The sequence below is a fragment of the Corvus kubaryi genome, unplaced genomic scaffold, assembly GCF_017639235.1.
Source record: "Corvus kubaryi isolate FWS band 111438036 unplaced genomic scaffold, C.kubaryi_AGA036_p1.0 37386, whole genome shotgun sequence".
Taxonomy (NCBI): Eukaryota; Metazoa; Chordata; class Aves; order Passeriformes; family Corvidae; genus Corvus; species Corvus kubaryi.
Genome location: NW_024581128.1, coordinates 1,569,042 through 1,590,228, shown reverse-complemented (window position 1 = coordinate 1,590,228; position 21,187 = coordinate 1,569,042). Strand labels below are relative to the sequence as shown.

Sequence of the window (21,187 nt, the reverse complement as noted above, 5' to 3'; positions counted from 1 at the left end):
CTTTCAGTTTGTACCCATTATTCTTTGTCCTATTGCTACAGCTTCTCTGTCTCCTCTGGAGGCTCCCCTTCAGACAGTGGAAGGTGGCTGTGAGTTCTCCACTCAGTCTTCTCTGGGCTGAACAGCCTCAACTTTCTCAGCCTGTCTTTGTGCGGGAGGTGCTCCAGTCCTCTTATCAGCTTCATAGCCCCTCTCTGGACTTCTCTGGTCCCACGCCCTTCTTATGTTGGGGACACCACAACCGTGCGCAGTATTCCAGGTGGGGTCTCACAAGAGCAGAATAGAGGGGGAGAACCTGCTGGCCACGCTCCTTCTGAGGCAGCCCGGGGCTCAGGGGGCTTCCAGCGCTGGGCAGCACAGGAAGCGCAGGTGGGTGGATGCACACACACACCTGCGCACAGGTACACACACACCTGCGCGCCGGTGCGCACATGTGCGGGCACACGGGCTGTACTCAGCGCGGGACGGGACTACAACTCCCGCCATGCCCCGGGGCGGGGAGGGGGCGTGGCCCCGCTGGGCCCCGCCCCGCTGGTGTGGCGCGCGGTGAGGCGGGGCGGGGGGGCGGCGCGCGGCAGTCGGTGTGAGGGTGGCGGAGCCGGCGGCGTCCATCGGCTTCTTCTCCTCGCCGCTTCCCGGCAGCTGCCGCCGCTGCTCCCCGGCCTGTGGCTCGCAGCACCGGCTCGTCGGAGCCCTGCCGGCCGGAGGTGAGCGCTCTGAGGCTTCTTCCCTTGTCGTCCAGTCGGATCTATCGCCCTCCGTGCGGCCGTGAGGAGGCTGAAGCTGCCCCTTCCCCCCACTCCCGGCCTGCCGGCGTGGGGTGCCTCTTCTGCCCGATTTCTTCCTCCCTGGGGTGAGTATCGCGCTTGTCGCGACAGAGCCCCATCCGCGCGCTGCTATTGAAGGGGTGGGGGGCCTGCCCGGGGCCTGCCCCCTTCCTTCCTTCCTCGGGCTCCTTCCTCCCCTCCCCGCCGCCCTGCGCGCTTTGTACTGCGCCTCGCAGGGCTCGTTGTTGTGGTTGGTTCTAAAATAATTCTCCATTCTTATTTTTTTTCCCCCGGGGGTTTGGGAAGTTTTTTGTCTTTCTTTTTTTTTTTCTTTTTTAATCTTTTTTAATCTTTTTCTTCTTCCCACCCGCCCGGAGTTGGCCCCGCTCTGGAGCTGGATGTGCTGGGGAAGCTCTTTGTCATGGAGCGGCTGCTGAGCCGTCTGCCCTCGGGAAAAACATCACTTAAAAAAAAAAAAAATGGAAAAAAAAAGTCGCTCAATACTTGAACACCAGGGTTCTGTTGAATTCGGGGGTGGATTTTTTTTTGGCGGCGGTGGCGGTATATGTATTTTTCCGGGGGTAAGAACGAGCTCTCCCCCCGCCTCCCCCGCGAAGTCCATTGATCGCAGCCTCCCGTGCCGGAGCGCGGAATGGGAGCAGCACGCAGGCGGGTGACAACAAAACAAAGGGAGATTTTTGTCTGGCTGTTGTTAACCTGAAAGATCTTGGTGGGAAAGCTTGCTTCTTTTTCTTTGGACTTTTAAAATTTTTTTTAAAACCCTAGCTCTTCCAAATTTGATGTTGTTTTACTCTGGAAAAATCCAGATGGGCGGTGGGTAAGTTGTGTCTTTAATTTTAAGCTTCTTGGGGGAATTGCAGGGTTTCTCTCCCATCTCCTCAGCTATGGCTCTTTTGTGAGCAGCCCGCCGTCCAGCGCAACTTGTGTCCGGCTTTTCTTTTCACTCTTGTTTTCACCTAGTTAAATAATGCGTTTTCAGGAGGATCTAGTACGAAGGGGACATTTTTGCCTGCAACAGCTGTAGAGAAGATATTCAAAAGGCAGGGGAGAGAAGCAGTTGTGTTTTCAGCCGAATAATTTTCGTTCATAAAGGGTATATTTTAAAGCAGTTATGTTTTTATTACCAGAAGGATTTTTCTCCCCCCCCCCGTTTTTGTTTTAACTGCCCCCTCAAAAACTGCAGCTACTTCACCTCTGCAAAATGCAGCTTCTGGAATACATGTGGGGAAAGAGCAGTCTGGCTGTAACGCTGGTGTTTCTGGCCTTAAAGGCCACCCCTTTTTTTTTTTTTTTTTTCTTTTTTTTTTCTTTTTTTTTTTTCTCTGGGACTCCTCTGCCTTGAAAAAACACTACTTGGCAAGGAAAATTACGAAGCCTTTCAGCTAGCTAGAAGCTGGCGCTTCTGCATCTGAAGGGCGATAGGTTTATTTCCTTTTCATTTTGAACGCATTTGGGGGCGGGGGGAGACCCGGGGGAAAAAAAAAGGCCGTTTCCGGTTTCTGTTCAGCAGCGTTTCGATTTTTTTTTCCGACAAAGAAGCAGCCGGATGACCTGTTGATGATACATCTTCGGTTGCTTTTTGTTCCAGAAGGCGCCTGTAGGTTAGTGGAGATGAACAGGCTGCCCAGATCTTCGTTTGCATGTGTTGTGTGGTCTGTGTGGCTTTGGAATGTTTTAGGCCGACAATTTTGGAATGAGTAATGTAGAGCCAAAGTTCAGACCTCTGCACGGGACACCTCCCCTTTTCCTCTCCACCGCTGTCCTTCCCCTCAAGAAAAAGCATGGTTTGTTGAAAATTGAGCATTGGTAGTTGGAAAATTAGACTCTCTTAGTGCTGTGCAAGATCAGTGTCCTAACTCTTTGAAGTCGTGTGAATGGCCTGGCAGGAAGCTTTAGGAATGCATTTTGGTTGTATATAGGTTGCTACCGGGTACCTTAAGCTTCAACATCTCCTATTTCAAATGAATTAAACATGTAGGAGCACCTACTGTTACGCTGGGTAAAATCGTGTAACGTGTGCCTCATGAATGTTTCCGTTCTTACCAAACACTGGAATTTGTTTCTCAACACAGCAGCTCACCGTGCTAGTGTTCATCTTGGAAATTTACATTCTGAGTAACTACTAGTATTTCAGTTAAAGTAGAACTTAACATACTACCTCTGCTACAACCATTTTGTATTTTGGTAGCAGTATTGGTTTATATTAAGAAACCAGGCATGGCAAACAGGATCCTTTCACTTCAGCATTTTTAGCTAGTGACTGTGTTTGTAGGTACAAAGTAGAGGATCATGTGCTTGTAGCCAGTGGTATTTAAAACTCTTATTCATTTGTAAGGAGCTAATTAGAACTATTTTTTGATATAAAATGTCTTTTCAGACAGGAACTCTGGAATACAGGAAAGCAGAAAACCCAAAGCTTTTTGTAAATGCTAATCCATGCCCTGAGCTAAGAAAGGAAGAATGAGGGTGTTTCATGAGAAATCAGTCACCTTTAAGTGCATACTTGTAAGCGAAATTACACAGTTGATTAGCAATTCCTGCTGGATGCCAGTAATTGGAGGTACTTGTTGCTGGCTGGTCACTGTGCGCCTTGCTGGTTAGATTGTAAAAGTTTTGACCGAACATCAGGATGAAAAAGTCCGGCTCTTTTGCCTCCTAGACATTCATTCCTTAATCTCCAGATTCACAAGCGTGCTGACAAACTGTCAAAGGAAGTGACAGCAAAGCCATGGGATAGGAAGTAGGTCGAGTGCCGCTGAATGCTGCTGAGTTTCAGTGGAAAAAAAAGCAAGCATGTTTCCATCTGATCTTGTTTCTGTTTTCTTTCAATCTACTGGTTAGCAGGATGCCCCAGGAAGTGTCATACTTCTACTGTAGTTCCCCAGTCCTACTGAAATTAATATTGCATCTCCAGTCAGGCCCAGTTAGCCTACTTGGATGAAAAGATTCATGGGGAAGAAGGTAAAACAGCAATTTAGTTGTGAAAAATCATGTCAGCTGGGCAAAACTTAAGTGGCTCTGTGCCTCTCTGGAGGTGGTGGGCAGCTCATGGGCTGGATTTCCCTGTCCGTGTGCTGCTGTGGGCTCTCCACTGCGTGCTTGCAGGTGGGCTGGGGCAATAAGGTAGCATCATGGCACATTCTTTGTGGCCTTAATGTTTTGTAATGGATGTGGCCATTAATAGTTACAAGTGGTTGTGTTTCTTGTATAAAATGTTTGAATGTATGTATTCAAAAGCCTGCCTTTCAAGTTAAAAAAGATGGAAGCTGTTTGTCCTGCTAGAAATCATCCTAAAACTTAAAAAAAAAGCAAGCTCTACCTTGTTTCTGCCTTCTGCTAAAAGTAGTAAAAACTCTTTGACAACAACTTGATTTGCAGAAAAATGACAGCCTTGCACTATGAGTATATTCTTTTACAAGTATCCTGTATTTATATTGGTTTGAAAAGAAACTTTTTCTTCAGGTAGGCAGCGGTTCCTGGGTGCTTTGCACGAGTGAATGCACAGCTTATGGGCTGCCTAGGTGAGCTCTGTGCCATGGACTTCTTTTGCTGACACATGTGATGTGATTTGGAGCACCAAATGTTCCTAGCTGCTCAAAGTGACCTTTCTGGAATAACCCTGTAGTGTGATGAGTGATTGTGAAATAGTTGACTGGAAGCTACAGGCTTTGCAGGAAAAAGCTATTGTCCTCTGCTGGCACCCTGTGCTGGAGGTAGGTGCTCATCAATACCAATCCTGCTCCAGCAATGTCTCCTGGCTGGCGTGTGAGGTGTAAGTGCTGTGAGGTGGCATTTGGGGACGTGGGCTCAAGTGTGAACAAGTCAGCAGCTTGTTTGGTTGAGACTGAATGCAGTGCCTGGGTGAAAGTGTTTGGTTAAGGACTGATGGTATCCTCTGGAGGTTGCCATGCAGGAGCACGGCTCAGTGCATGAGCAGGTAATAAAAGTTAATCTGCTGACCTTGGTTTTAATCCATGCTGCTGAATTTAATCACAGTGACTTGAATGCCACCCATGGTACTTATGTAAATGCTGAATTTTGGGCTTGAATCTCATACTCGAAAGCAGAGTGGACTAAACCTTGGAGTGAATTTCTGGCTGTGGTTTCAGGATTGGGAGTATCCTATAATTTTACTCTTCTAATTAAAGCTATATTGCAGGTTTTGGATTAGGAGCAGTCAAAACCCCTTACTCTGGTCCAGTAATCGTATTCTTGTCAGGAAGAGGATTTGTTCAATTCACACTCCCTTTCCTTGTTCACCTGTATATGTTATAGAAGACTTGGGATATGTGTCAAGGTTGGCTCAAAACACTCTTGATCTGCCTTGACGTTGGCTAGACAGCTATGCCAACCAGATGTTTTTCTGTGCCAACCCTGTTTGTAGAAGTTAATTCCATAAATGTGTTTTTAGAAGGGAGAAAAGCGTTCCTTGTGAGAAGTTTTTTTAATAGTACAGAGTTAATTGGGGCAGGGAGGTGCCAGTCTGGCTACATTAGGGTGTGTATGTATGTGTGAACAGCAAGGAGGGTATTGAAAGGCTATAGTTAAAAAGACCCAAACCAGAAATGGTCTTTAGAATATTTTTTGATATTGTTAAGGGTAGTTGATAATATGGATAGCTTCTAGATAATGGTGTTTTGTGGATTGATTGAGGTTTTGAGTGAATGGGATCTATAAGAAAAATACTGTGTGGGTACTTGCAGGTTACGGGTTTGGAGTAAGTTAGTCAGGTAGGATTCTCTGGGGGATAGTCTGTTGGAGCTAGGACTTGAAGATACAAAACAGCAAACAAACAAAACAAAAAAAAACCGACCCAAAGCAACCAAAATACAGAAAAATAATAAAACACAAATCCCTCCCTAGCCAGAATTTTAAGTAGACCACCATCAATGGGTTTTTTCCTTCTATTGCCAGTTGATTCATCTGTCTGGATGTACTTAGCTGCTTGTATTTCAAGTTTGTAATGTTTCTGTAACTATGTAACCGTTTGGGCTTCATTACAAATGCTTACAAATACTCTTTTCTGAGCTGGGGTACCTATTTTCCTTATTGCATGGGCAAGGTAGGGAATAGAGATTGAATTTTAGGGCACTGATTTGTTTTTTGTTGAAAAGACTGTTAAGATTTGACACCGATGGAGCTCAAGGCCTGCAAGAATTTGTGAAGGCATAGTGAGAACAAACTTGGTGATGTGGTTTGTACATCTCACACTGTCCTGCTTGTCTCTTCAGTGTTTCTGCTTAATTGTCTGAACCGTGCAGTGAGCAACAGGAAAGTCACAGCTGTTGAGTTAGCTTGTCCCTGCCAGTTTATCCCCACGGACGATAACCCCTTGATCTGGGCTGAAAACACTAATGGCTTCGTTGTTTTTTGGGTCAGGGCAGTCAAACTGGCATCTCTGGGTTAGATCTAGCTCAAAACATTTCAACCAGCCAGTCATCTTTGCCCAGGAATTGATCTGTCTGGAACAGCTTGCGAGGCACCCAGGTGGAACTGTGAACTTTTGGAAAGGGAGCTCGTGTGCCTGTGTAGCCTGCACATATGGCCTCCTTACACTGTAAGACAAGGTTTAACCAGTCACAAAGTTAGGCTTAGGGTTCCATATGTTCGTAGTTCCTCTCCTTGAGTCAAGATCATGCCTTTCCAACAGGTCTGCCCCAAAGTGCCCACTTTCTCTGCTCCCAGATCCTTCTGCTTTTAATAGTCTAGCAGTATTAAACAGTAAAGACTAGATTTTTAAAATCATACAAGCTCAAGTACTGCATCTGTATTTTCTTTGTCCTAAGACAAATTATTCGCCTTAAATGATAAAAGTGGTCCCTGAAGAATTTCCGCTAAGAAATCTCAAGGCTCCTCTTCTCTTTAAGTGTTAATATATATACTGAGATTTTTGTCTTGTGCTACTTTGATATCCTTTCCACTTATCTGAAGCAGTTGTAGTTCCATACAATATTTTTACAAGAATAATTATCGCCTTAATTGTGGTTTAACACAAGTTTCAACAGGGAAAATAAGCAATGATCCTTATGTCAGATCATGGAGCTGAACTCTTTATTTGGTATGAGGCTAGGGGTAAAAATGCAAAATACGTGGAGGTTTACTGTAAGTAATTTACTTACTTCTAAAGAACTTGTTGCTCATTTTCCTTCTTTAATGCCCCTCCTGGGATAAACTGCTATATTCTAAAAATGTCAGTTGTGTCATTTTCCACTAATTACTTTTCTTTGTTCAGCTTTGTTTACTTTTTTCCTGACCCACTTCAAATACTCTGAGGAGTGCTCAATGTGGAAGAAAGTAAATGCAGGCAGATATTAGAGTTGCTGTGTTTAGATTGCTGCTGTATTTTAAGGTTAGCAGAAGATAACTTTGAACTTCTGTGCTGCAGTGCAAGAGAGTAAAGTGGCCGCAACCCTTATTAATATTGGAGGTAGGGTATGTGCTCCCTCTTGGATTTGGATCTGATTCCTTTTTGCTGGGCAACTGCGGTCTTTTGAATTTAGGAAAGAAAATGGAACGTGCTAACAAATCTTCTGATAGAAACTGGGAGAGTTCCTCCTGTGTAGGAAACCAGAGTGGTTGACTTAATATTTGAGAAGCCAGAGTTATGGACTGTTCAGTCAATACTGCTGTTTTCATCTTCATGATCAAGCTTTCATGGTAATTTGGTTTCAGATTTAGGATGCTGCTTTCAGAAGTCCACAAAAAACTGTATCATGCCCACAAGTGGCACGAGCACATTGTCTGTGCAGTTGAGTAGTTACAGTGCAGAAGATAAGAGTCAAACTATAAAACAAGTCGTTGTGGTAACACCTAATTTCAACACCCGCTAATTGTGGGGGTATTTATTTAATGTACTTTGAATAAAGAGCTGGGAGAGAACCAGCTCAAATGGCCTGAAACTTAGAGACAGTCGGTTAAAAACTACTTTTTAACAGGACAAAGGTCTAACAGTTTTTCAGTTTTTCAGTTTGGTAATGCAGAGAACCAGAAGGCCCAAGAGCAGACACTTAGTGTTTCATTTGTTCTTTTTTTCTCATGTGATAATGTTGAGGCAAATTTGTGATGGTAGTGCTGACATTTCAGATAAAGACTGCTTCCTGCTCCAGTCTGCTGTGCTTGTGCCTCTTAGAGTTACAAGACTGTGTTTTAATATACATACATACATACATACATATAGATAGATAGATATACATACCATATATATTTATAACTGCACTTTGTACTCTGGGAGTAGCAGACCAAGCTTTAGACAAATTACATTGTAATGCATATTAGTCTGAAGACAGTTGATCACCCCTTTGTGCTTAGATGGCTTTCATGGCCAAGTCATCATCTCTTGATTCCTGTGGTAGGTGGATCCATCATACTGGATCTTTGGTTTGTTTTTTTTAAATAATAAGGTAATTACTATGCTGCTGGTAGCCCACATCAGTTGTTTTAGTATTTATTAGGTACTGCATTTGGTGGATGTGAACTATCATTCCAGTTGAGCTTTCCCTTTTGGTGCAGGTGAACTGTTGCCTGCTGGGTGAGGTTTCTGTAAACTGCTCAAGGTTATTCCTAAGGGCTGGAGTGCACCATGATGAGGGTAACAGCTTGGTGGGGTTTTTTCTCTTGTCTTTTTTAAAAGAAGTGATGTATTACTGTACTGAGGCTATCAGCCACCTGCTGAAATTGAGGAACTCAACTTGATCATGCAGGCAAGTAAATGCACAAATAGCTTTTATTTTTATCCTTTTTTTTTTTCTTGCACGTGTGCATATTTATACAGTCAGTACTGTGACTAGTATTTTAGCTTTGTCAGAGGGTTTCTGAAGAGCAGATGTGAACATAGGGTAGGTTCTTGTACCTCTCACTGCTGGCTGAGAAAGGTCAGCGTGCTCTAGTAGAAAGTGTGGGCTTGTAAGCCATTTGTGACTTAGATACAGCAACTACTTTTGAATTTCTATGCCGATATATATAGGCTATTTAATTTTTTCCTCACTGAAATAAGCTTTCATATATCCCTCTTCTGAGATATACATAGGCAGCAAGAGGAACCTCTGCCTCAAGAGGGGAAGTGTTACAAGAATTTTTGCTGCCTTTCCCTTACTCTCCAACTTTGGGGAGGGACTTGTTCAAGTTGCCAGTTTCTAAACAGGAGCAGAGAGAGGAGCCTGATCCAAAAGGTGAGGGAAGAGTTAACGCTTACTTTAAAGCCAAGAGAGACCAGTCATAGGGAGAAGTGAACATTATCATCTTAATAATCACGTATCTGGTGTCTTTCAGTCTCTTGGAGTCCACAATAGCAAGTAGTGTAGACATTCTGCTATTATTTTACAGCTATTAGTGAGGAGGAGTAACAGTCAGATTTATCTGGCTGCTTTATATATTTCAATACCTCAATCACCAAGAAATAACAGCTTCAAAGATTCAGACAGTGCTTGGCTGACATGTAGAGTGAGATGGCATGAGAAGTTTCTTGCCTCGCTTTGGGCTGGTGTCAAGTGTAGCATTGCCTATTTCCTCTTCTCTTGCTGCTCCAGTTTCCCAAGGCGGGGCTGCGACTGAAACTAACAAAGCTGGAATTGTGCTCCACTCTCCTGTTCAACTAGAAAGGAGTGCAGGATATAGGAGGTGGCAGGGAGAGGAACCTTTGTGCTGGGATGGTGGATGATGTCTCCAAAGTCCCAGATGGATGTTAGGCTTGTCTCTTGGGTTTTGTCCTTATTTTAAAAAAGGTAAGGAACTCACAGGTTGTTGATGCTTAATTTGTTAATGTTTGGAGGCTGCTACGGAAATGCAAATAACTATTCAGTTACTAATCTAACCTTGCCCTGCTTTGAGGCATGTAAACTGATGAAGTACCAACAAATGTGAAGGTGAGTGAAAAAAATGATAGTGCAGCGTGAGTTGCCTGAGTTCAGGCTTCTCATTTTTCTTCTGCTTTCACTGTGTCAGATGTTTAGAAGTGTCAACATGACTGAGAACTAGGTAGAGCGCTTACATGAGGCACAAGCCTGATGCTGAGCAGGAAAGCACAGTGTTTTGGAATGTGGGGAGGTCTAACATCTGTTTGTAACCTTTTGTTACAAGTGGAAGGGATTATAGAATGACAAATGGTGATTCTCTGCCAATGGGCATGTGTTCCATTCAGCATTGCACAAAGCACACCAATTAGATTTAGTACAAATGTTCCCTCAGAAAGATCACCTTGATTTAATTTTTTTTCAGATGCATAAAGTAGAAATGAACTGAGGCTCTCTGTTTGTTCTTTAAAGACTAAGTACTATATTTCTAGCTCTTGGCAGACATTGTCCACAAGTACTTCATGTTCCATTGGGCTTATGCCAAATTTAATGTACCGTGTGTACTGAAAGCATCAAAACCAGGCTTACTTTAATTTTAGATTTTACAGCTACTATTATTGATTTTTCTTAGAGCTGTTCCATCCAATATGCTATCATGTTAATTTTTTTCCCTGCAGGAGTTTGGGGAAGGATCATGACAGTCTTTATTTCTGTGGCTGGGGACTCTTTATGTGACTGAGAGCTGTAGATCAGACATCTCTGCAGTGGCCAAACTCTCCATTTGTAGAAGCTAAATCAGCACACTGCATTATTTGTGAGCTCTTTGCTTTAATACTGACTGGTATGTTGTGACTGAGGGCAGTGTTAACAGAGTCTGTCAACCGTCTTTCAAGAAACTTGATTTTTATAAAATCCCGAGACAGGAAGCTCAACGTAGCAAAAATTGTGAACTTTGATTTTTCAGCACTTCCATACTGTATGAATAGAAAGAAGCCTGACAGAAAGACCTTGGATTCCAAAGAGACAAAAAAGGGAAGAGGTAGGGGAGAGAAGCAGAGCACAAGTAGGAGTTATGGTAGGTAGACAAAGAGAGGAAGGAAATAACTGAGGGAAAGAATAGGATATAGTGCAAAACTGCCAACCAACGTGGGCTGGAGCATTTGTAATGCTGCAGTCCTCAGGTCTGCTGATCCCTGCCTGACAGCTGTGTCTGCTGGCCTCAGATTTTGGCTGTTCATCTTTTGTTTTCAACCCTCAAGGCCAAGTAGCTGTGCATAAGCATGGCTTCTGGCCAGGTGGCTCATAACACTCAGAGTGGAACAGGATTCCCTTCCATTGTGTTGATGCGGAGCAGCATGGCATTCGGTGGGGCCTGGGTTTTCCCTTTCACTCCTTCTGCTGAGGCTGCTTTTATTAAATGACAGTCTGTTTTGGTTTCTGCTTTGCAACTTCAACAACTCTAGCAGAGGGTAAAGTTGCTCAGTGCTTCAAAGACCTAAGTAGATAGTCTGTCTCTTGATAGAGACATAAAATCCCAATGACTTCTACATTCCCTGTTAATAGTAATCATTGTAGTTAAAGTGTGGGGGAATTCCTAATTAGTCTGTATTGTAAGCTTACCCCCGGCAGCTGGTGGTTTTTCTTAGGCCTCCTCTTTTGCTGAAGTACTAAGCATGGTTTTAAGTCGGGTGTCTAGTTCTCAGCCATGGTTTATACTTCAGACTTTACTCCATCTCTAAGATCCTGATTAATCTTTGGAAATGTTACTTAAGCTTTGACAACCTTCAGATATTACCTCACGATCTTCAGAGACTGTATTTTGTGACCTACACCTGTCTTCTTATTGCACTCCATGTACTGGAGTCTCTTTTGGGGCCTGCTCAGTTTCTGCAGGTTATCTTTGCCAGGCAGGGTCAGAAGATGCTTTCCCAGCATGCAACCAAGTCATCAATTCAGAAGAATTATTGGTGGAAGAGTTTTTCAACTGGGCAATAACCTGTATTAATGTTGGTGTACCCCAGGTTTTATTGTAGCAACTGATTATGGTAACTTGCATTAATGTGAACAGACAAAATACTGCCCTGTGAAGAAATGTACAGGAAATGACTAAGCCTTGATGAAGACAGAACTATGGGTTGTTCCAAGAGTGTTTTTGTAACTGAGACAGGATTTTAATTTTTTCATTTATTGCTGTTACTGTGCTTGTTTTCAAGCTTAATTTTAAAACATCCTTCATATAAGCTTAGTTTTAACTCAGTATGCATGCTAATAAGATTACTGTTGTACTGAGCAGTCTTTTACTGATGAATATAGCTTCTGTTACCTAAAAAAACAAAATAAGTTGAATAGAAGAGCAAGTATACAGAAAACAAAATTAGCTCTAGTTGAAAATGAGAGTAGTTAAGTTTCCTTGTTTTTCAAGATTCAACACAGCTTTTAAGTACTGCTCAGAAATAAATTCTTACTTCCTGTTATCTCACTATTAATTGGTCCATGCATTTAAAAATACATAGTTTTACTGTTTTCCTGGAAATGAACACAAAGTCATATGGAAGGTGGTCCCAACTCTTTATTCCTGTCATCTGTTCAGGTGCACTCTGCACTGAGTAAATCCCAGTTGAGAAACAGTTTGGAGCATGGATCTGTGGAAATCATGGTTGTGGAGAACCTTGTGCCATGTAACTGCTGTGCCACAGGCAGGCCTGCTGCTTTTGCAGGCAGCAGTGGTTTATGCCACCTTAAAATCGTTTAACTGCAGAATGTGTTCCTACTATACATTAACAACTAAATTCAGGCAATCCTGCAGTGATACAAATAGGTGATAAATAATAGCTCTGTGATGCAGGGCTTCTGTCTTTGCATGCAAAGCTCATGCCTCTCTGCTAGTGGCCAGGTTTGTCAATGAAGAGAGGAATTTGGAAGGGAACTCTGGAGTTCATCTGGTCCAGGTGTCCTTACTCTAAGTAGTTTAAAGTTAAAGCCAGCCTTTTCAGCTCTCTTATTTTGCAGGGTTTTGGATAACACAGCCAGGGTGTCTGCTGACAGCGCTTGTCTAATGCTTACCTGCAACTGGCAGTCTTCTGTAAATGTAAAACCATGGCTTATCCAGTATAATGCCAGAACATATTCTTAAATTTCAGTAAATCCTGAGCACACCAACTGGCAACTGAATTCCCTGAATAATTTGGAAGAACTGAGCATTTGAGTTGCTTTGCACTAGAAGTATTGACTGGAGAGAATGGTATATGCTGTGGTCAAAGACACATTTGTTCCAGTAGACACTGAGCTAACCTCTACAAAACCACTCTTTACAGTGGCTGTGAGTGAGAAGTAGATCTCCTACCTGTGCCTCTGCCAGCTGACATTTCTCAATTGCTGATGCTCCCTGTTGGTGCTGATGTGGATGGGGCTTAACCATATGGTCTCACTCTGGCTTTCTCTCGCAGTGTTGAAAATCGTTCTCCTGTCTGCACTAGCAGCTAACTGATCTCAGCTCATTGTTGACAGCCACCATCATCAACAGGTCCCTTTCCCTCTGCGCGTGAGCCTTTTGATTATGTATCGTAAATCCAAGTGGAAGTGCGGTTACAATCTCGAGGTGCTTGGACACGGTGAGTTTGCATCTACACAGTTGTTCTACAAGAACAAACTTTTTTACTTGCAAATGAACTTTTCAAATTTTTCGTCTAGAGGATTCAGTAACTACTTCTACAGTTCCTTTCAAATAAAGCTTTTATTTACCTCTGGAAGATTTTGATTGAGATTAGCTGCTAAAAGTACAAGTGTAGAACAATACAAACTATTTCTATTGTCTTGCTGTAACTATCTGTGAAGGTATTTGTTCTCTAATCACTATCTTTTTAAAGAATACATGGAAGATAATGCTTTAAGTAGTTCATTGGACAGTATCTCACTACAGCAACCACTCACAGCTTTTATAAAAATGCAGAGTTAGCATTTTTTATATTAGCAAAACGCCTTGTATATATATTTATATTAGCAAAACGCCTTCTAAACCGTACCAAATTTACTTTCTCGTGCCCCAATGTTTGATTTCTAGCTAAGGTTATTTCTAGAGGCTCTGATACAGTATTTACTACCTGCTGAGAGTGATGCCTTCTCCATTTCATTTCCCTGGCCTGTGCACACACATAGCTCCCCCTCCCCAGATCTGAGCTATGCAGTCCTTGGCCTGTCTTTACTCCGGACCTGCTGACCAGAGTTTTTCCATGAGCTGAGTTTTCTCACTAACTCAGGAGAAACAAATTAATTGTGGGAGTTTCCTAAGAGGTTCAGGGAGCTGTGCCTTAAGTTTTGTTATTAGACTGACTATATATCCTTCTGATGTGGTAGGCTTAAAATTCTTGCATTGCTTTCTGTAGCTTTGCCTGTGAATATATCTGTGGCTTGTTCTTTTTCCTTAGCTGTCTGGTTTGAGGACAACAGCTGCTGCCTCCTCTCAGTATTGCTTGAGCCAACTCACAATATACTGTTGTGAGAACATCAACTTTACCTTGCTTAGACCAGTTTTCAAGTGGAGTTAATGTACTAGTGAAATTGAGAGTACAACCTCAAGTACAAAGGGTGTGATTAATAGTGGGAGGACTTTTGGCATGTAACTTTGAAAGTGTTTATGGTTTTATTTTACATCTCAGGGGATTGGAGCAAATAGGCATGAGATGCTAATCATAATAATGTTTTTCATGATCAAAGCTATCAGCGCTTCAATGGCTGCTATTTCTGTTTCAACTGCCAAAGTCCCAAAACTAGCTATGAGCAGTCAGTATTGGTGGTTAACAGCCTGAAACATTTTAGGTATGGGAAATACCACTTCATTATTTCATATGAGTTTGCTGACTTGAATTCATGCTGCATATTTATTTTAGTTTCTGATCAGCCCTGTATTCCACTGTGCCTCTCAATTTTCTGTCAAGTTTCTTTCATGAGTGAATTCTTAGTCCAAAATTCCTTAACTCTGCAAGTGTGTTTCAAAGGGAAGCTCAACAGATAATGCAGTATGGTGTAGAGCTTTTAAAATAATGTAGGCGTTAGAACATAAACTTGAGAGTCTTGTTGGAAAATGCATTAGGAAGGAGATTCTATCTCATGAAACATGGTGGGTCAGAGAGGACTTGCTGTGTTCAAGTACTAGTATATAGGCCAAAAACACTTGGAAAAATTCTAAAGGAGTTGTGAAACAAAGTTGAAGCTGGTGGCTTGAGAAGCTGGAGGGTAGCTGGCATTTAAGTGTTTCATCCCTTCAGAGAAACAGTAGACAACTAAATACTGTAACTGACAGTGAACATTGTCTCTGACAGCATTGTAATTATTTTGAAGGTCTGGGGCTTATCCAGAATCAGAGAGGTGAATTAAATTACATGTCCTGCCAAGATTTGCTCTAGTACAGTCTTGCGCAGGTAGGCTGATAGTGATCTTGCTTATGCTGCTGAATTCAGTTGCCTTCAGTGCAGCTGAATCCTTACTTACACCTGCATAGTTGGGCTCAAGAATCAGGTTTGGTGAAGTGACCTCGTAGATGAAGAAAAACAGAACATGGGCTTCAATTTTTTTTGGCACAGTATGCTTAGAAACAAAGTCCTGCTTCTCAGTACAACTGATCATCTGCTAATCAGATGAGCTCCAAATCTCAGTTTTATTTTTGTGATACATTGGGAAGGTTTAATATAGTAATAGAAAGAGAGAACGAAGTCTGCTGCTTCGTTACTGTGCCAGGAAATAATCCTTCCTCCCTGACCAGTACCTTAGCTGTTCCAGCCATGGCATGATGTAGTTTTATTTTTTTAACAATGGCTTTATTTAGATTATCCTTTTAACTAATGGTTTTGGCATGCTTTAAAAAGACCCTTAAGGAAGAGGATCTTGTTGCAGAATTCCAGTCTGGGCTAAACTTACAGGCTGCAAGTATTTTTACTTTTTAAAATTTAATTAGATATTCTTCATTTGTGCCACACTAAAAACCATCTTTGGAGCATGTTCAGTTTGCAGGCAGTTACCTGAAAGGCTGAAGTTCTGTCAAAGGATTCAGTCTTCTGTACACTGGAGCTGGTTTAGATTACTCTGTGCATTTGTGGTGAAAAAGAGATTTCATGTTGCTTTTGATTAAGAAGAAAGCTTTTCTTATGATCTTTGATTTCAGTTGGCTGCCACTTCACTGGGAGTTTTGATTGTAATATTTCCATGCCCCTTTATGTTAGGCCTTCTGTTATCTTTGCTTAACTTTTGTATTCTGGACCTTTTTTTTGCCAGTAAAGATAAGTCTTGCTGCTTCAGTATATACAGTCACAGTGGTATTGTTTTGGGGGTGAGAATTGCAGCCTTTCTTTTTCTTACACAATTTTTGTTTTGGGTAGACTTCTCTATTAAAAGTTAAGGAATAAGCACCATGCTATGTCTTCGTAAATGAAGACATTTATTTAAATGTATTAATAAAATAATTAGTAAGTAACATGTGAGGATGTTGGGATGAAAATCACATTTATTATGATTATTAACCTTCTCATATTGCTGAATGGGGGAGGATGACTGGAAAAGACAGGACTAGCTATGAAAAGAAATCCAGTAATTCCTAAACTCTCACCCCCTCATGTTAGGCTCAGACCTGTTTTTAAAAAGAAGGACCTACAACAAGTAAAACATGTAGTTAGTCCTGCAGCTGGACTTTTGTAGTGCAGTAAATATGAAGATGCTTAGTTGTAAGTTTCAATACCAGAAGCAGTAAAATACAGCTCTCTGTCACAAAACTGGGAGTGTGCAGTTGTTCCCAAAAGTGGTGTTTTGCCCCACAGGCACCGAGCTCTAACTCATGGTTCTCGTTGAGCAAGTTTCAGGACTGAAGCTTTGTGTCAACAGCTACACGTCTGCATTTTGGCTATAATATTTACCTCAGTCTTTTAAGTAATTGAAAAAAGTGTATCTAATTTCTGATATGAGAGAGCTACTGTAACTGTTAGATTTTAGATATACAGCTATTTAACTTTCATTATATCTAAAGTTACCGGTTCTTCCCCCCCATGGTATTAAACTATACTTTCAAAATAAAGAGCTTAGGCCACACATTGGTTTTAAAGTGAAAACTTTTATAGAAAATAGGGGGTTTTGTGCTTACCTGTTTTTCTTGTTGTTGGGTTTTTAAAAATTTTTCTGCAATTTAAATGAAGTGCCTCCCTTCTAACAAGGAAAAAAGCCTCAGCTTGGAAGTGGTTACTAAAAGATAAATTTCACCTCAGAAACTAATAAAATTATTGGAACTGATATACTCCTCATGTTGGTTTTGTAACACTGTATAGCTTTGATAACATTTCAGAGTAGGTGACCTTGCATCTTTTTGTCCTAGCAGTCATGTTTGCATGCAAGGAATACCTATTATAAAAGGAGGAGGCCAAGCTTCTGACAGTGCTGTATTTATTGGTATGGTTCAAAGTTTATTCTGGGGACATGTAATCCACACACTTCCATCAGTGAAATGCTAAAAGTACAGAACGACTTCAGTGTTTTAAAAAGTTTAGGTACAACAGTGGCTGCTAAGCCAGAGAAAGTGTTTCCTTTATGTTTAGAGAATATCTATTCTGCAGCTGGGGTTGATGTTGCTGGAGTGACACTGAGCATGCTTGACAATTTGTTCTGCCACTAAGTTGCATTGAGGCAACACACAGTGAATGCTAAAGGCAGTGCCGATGATCAGCCTTGACAGACTTGTAGCTTTCATCAAAACTCGCCTGACACTTCATAAAGTCATACTGGGTGTCTAGGGTCATATTGGCTCCAATGACTTTGCCATATTGAAGTTCTTTAGTTCTTTTAGTAATGTCTGTTGAATAGTTAATTACATAAATGGTATTCCGTAAATGTTTGAAGGTTTTTTGGTTGTTTTGTTTTACTTTGAGTTTGCATTGGTCCAGAAGCTTGAATGAGTCAGACATCTCTGCCGAATCTGGGTAGTGACTTCTTAACTTGTGTCAAGGTTGCCCATGACAGTTTGTACCCTTGGAGCCTTCTGCTCTGCAAAGGGATGGCCTGACTGGAGACATCCTTAAACATAAGAGTAACTGATGACAAGCAGCAAACTGAATGTGTGTGGATGCTAAAAAGCTAGGAGCAGAGGAATTTTCCAGCTGCTGAAGCATTCTGCAAAGTTTTCCTGTCTCATACAGCTGGCTGAGAAACAGTGAAGACGGTTTTGTAAACTAATTCTCTATCTCTGCACCTGGGGTTTGTTTTCCAGTCTTCTTGTGGTATATTGGAAAAAATATTTTGAATGGGTGTTAGAGAACCTCAGCCAATCCTTCTAAGGGGTGGTTGGTCAAAGGACCAATGACCTCCTACCACTCTTGTGGACCACGTTATATAAACCAGTTTATAATTAATTAAATAGAGTTATTCTCCTGACTTGAATCGTGTCGTTCTTCTCGCCGTTCTCGGTACAACAGCGACATATGTGAGCAGGGCTTCTACAAACCTTTATGAATAGGTGTGAGTGAGGCACCGCTGAACTCAGCCTGAGTAGCTTAGCAATTTGAAGCAATGTTCATAAACGATGTCAGTCCAGAGAGGGCCAATCTAGCCCTAAAAACTTGCAAAGATCACTCCTGAAGAGCCAGATTTCTTGGAATGAATCGGTCTGCACTGAATGGGTGAATGAAAAGGGGCAACTGAAATGGCTCCTCCTGACCAGATTGTTACTGTTAACTTTGCTGTAGTAGAAAAACAGGGCCCCTAAGGTTTCTGTGGTAGGCACAGATGCACTTGAAGATACCCGCACAGGCTATGTTTGGCTATCTGGAGGGCACATCATGGGTTAAAGTGGAGGCTTCTCTTAATCTCTTTCCCAAGGTTCAGAAAGGAAGAAATCTGTACCACATTAACCAGTCAATGTGGTTAATAAATAAGTGATGCTGTAAATCATGTGAAATTTATTTCCAAACTCTCTAAAGTACTACTGTGTTCTGAATCGTCTGGTACTGTTCAAAAATCACTTTGTTGTGGTGCTGTCACAACTGCCCTTTTTTTGTGGCTGTATGCTCTTTTCAATGTATTTGCCCAACAGTGTTTCCCATTTCCTGAATGGAAAAATTCTTTTTTGAGAGAAAACAAGTAATTCTTTGCACAAAGCCTGCCTCTCAACGCGTACAGGTACAAAGTGCAAAGTAGAGGTCAGTGCTAGAAGTGAGTTTGCAAGTGTGAAGATACTCCTGTGTGTCAGAAAAATGCCCAAATGAGAAAGAAATGTAGATTTTATTTCATGCTTGTGTTAGTTCAAATCTAGCTCCATCTTTAACTGTTCAACTCTTTTTTTTGCTTTGGAAGCTTCTCCAGGTAGCTTTGAAATATGAGCTGGTAAAGTACAGAGAGCCAGAGTCCTGGCCAAGATGGAGCTTTGGGCATGGCTTTTTGTTTGTTTTGGGTTTTTTTTTTCAGAAGAAATTGTTGAGCTGTTTTGCTTGAACATTTTATGTCAAGTAAGTAAACTAGTATTAGTTGATGAGAAATACTCTGAACTCGTGTTCTCAAACCTCAATTTTAAGAGTCTTAGTTTCTAGGCCAAATTTTGAAGGTTTATATTCACACAGAATTCTGCTGTGGAATTCTTGTTGCTCAAGAAAGAACTTTTTTGTCTTCGGGAACACTTTCTTTGCTGGTAGAATTACAAAGAGTCAAAGTGCTGCCTTGCTAATGTAATTGCATTAGAGTTTGTAGTGTGATGTAGCATCATTGAAAATGCTGGGGCAGTCCATGAAACTACAACTGAACATTTTAACACTGCCTCACAATGGGTGCATCACTTTGGCAGTTGCTGGAAAAATGTTCTGCCACAGTGCCTGTCACTATCCCTGTACTCCACCAATCTAAAGTTACTTTTGTCTTCATCTGCTGAATTTTGTCTGACATATGCTGAGTAGACAAGAAGCAATACAGATTTCAAATGCATGGCTTTTTTGAAAACAAACAGGCCACTCAGTCTCAAAATGCCTTTGCTTATCTTCGATGACCCGTGCTCTAGGGAATATTTCTTCTTGCGGTTGTAACTGAAGGCTGTGCTAATCTAAAGCTGCCATATTGAGCTAGATACTTTCCCTTATTTGAAGGTAATATTTTTCTGTGGACATAGAAAATTGAAAATTTGAAACTAGTGATAACCTTGAAAACCTGCAACTGTAAGTCAAATGTCAAACATAATGATTTCCTTTGGTCTTAATTAAAACTCGACCATATGGTCAGACCAAAGTCCCGTGGGTCCTTATAGAAATAGTACAGCTCCATCTCCATGGCTGAGATATTCTGTCCTGGGCTTTTTTTGGTGGGAATATATTTGGCACAATAATACCAAACATTGCATGTGATAAGAGCCAAGAGTACCTACCAGTTCTCCCTTGTACCTCTAAAGAAGTAACTGTGCTTCTGTCTCAGCCAAGGAGCAGAATTTAGGGATGGCATCTCTAGCGCTGAATTGTTACTATTTGGGAATGACCTTTTTGTTGTTAGGTGTTAGTGCCTGCGCAGAGGTAAAGTGCAACTGCCTGTTTATTTTTATAAGCAGTAAACCTCTTACCCAAATTGGATTAGAAGTGTAGGAAGTAACGTATTGTACCTGTCTAGATATGCCAAATCATGCATTTCCCATGGGATTAGAAAGGAAAGAAAAAGATCTGATTGACTGGCATGGGATTCTTTTTCTCTGAGCAATAACAAACTGTGAACAGGCGGGTGGTCTAACATGAGAAGGTTTTGGAACTGTCCTGTTTGAATTGCTGGCTGTCGGAGGTGGCGCACATGGGAACTAAAGTGTGCAAAAAGTTAGTTTTGTGTTTATGGATAAATACAACTTGTATTAGCATAAAAGTTGGTTCACCTTAGTTTTTAAGGGGCAGCTTTTAATGTATCTGGACATACTTCTGTATACCACTATTAGAAGCCTATTGCATGTGATAAGTAATCAATTCTTGTTCTCTTGAGTTACTGCCTAAAGTAACATTTGTTCTGTACCTGAGCTCATAAAACAGCATTTAAAGTATTCCTAAAAAGATGTCCTTGACTGTCAGAAGTACAGGGAACGGAGGTGCTGAACCCCGTGTGTCTGTGCGGAGCTGTAACATCGCCTAGCAGGCCGCTGTGAAAACCTGACCCTTGGCTTGCAGAGAGGAGGCAGCTCTCTGACAGCTCTCCAGAGGAATGTAGGTCATATGCTTTTATGTGCAAATGCTGGAGGTGATATGTTTAGAAAGGACCAAGTTTTCTACCTTGTGTGAAGACTGTCTAAAAGTTTGAAGTGAGGAGGAAGAATGTAGTAAGATGGTTATGTTTAATAGCAGTGATTTGCAAAATATTCAGGTATGAGCTATGGACTTGGGACACTGACATGCAGAGGTGAGGGGAGCTGTTTTGATGTTATCCAGCACTTTTTTTACCAGAATTGTGGAGGGACTACAGTCAAAGTAGTGAGTGTCAAGAGTTTAGTAAGTGTGGTTAGGAACTGAGAATAAAGCAGAAGGCTGTTGGATAAACTTGACTTTTTGCTTCACGCGCTCTTTAAAGGTAAATATATTTGCCTTCTTGTAAGAGATCCATTTGTGTGTGAGTTGATTAGAAACTGTA

At 41.7% G+C, this 21,187-nt stretch overlaps 1 protein-coding gene across 2 annotated transcripts in view; it reads left to right on the top strand.

Annotated features, from left to right (window-relative positions):
* Window positions 1-563: 563 nt before the first annotated feature.
* Window positions 564-21,187, top strand: part of PELI1 (pellino E3 ubiquitin protein ligase 1) — a 43,869-nt gene continuing 23,245 nt past the window's right edge. The window contains exons 1-2 of one of the 2 annotated variants that reach the window (XM_042036689.1): window positions 564-853; window positions 13,024-13,188. In XM_042036689.1, the coding sequence (XP_041892623.1) occupies window positions 13,134-13,188 (55 nt within the window). In that variant the 5' untranslated portion in view covers window positions 564-853; window positions 13,024-13,133. The remainder of the gene's footprint in view (window positions 854-13,023; window positions 13,189-21,187) is intronic. The other variant, XM_042036690.1, reaches the window with a different exon arrangement.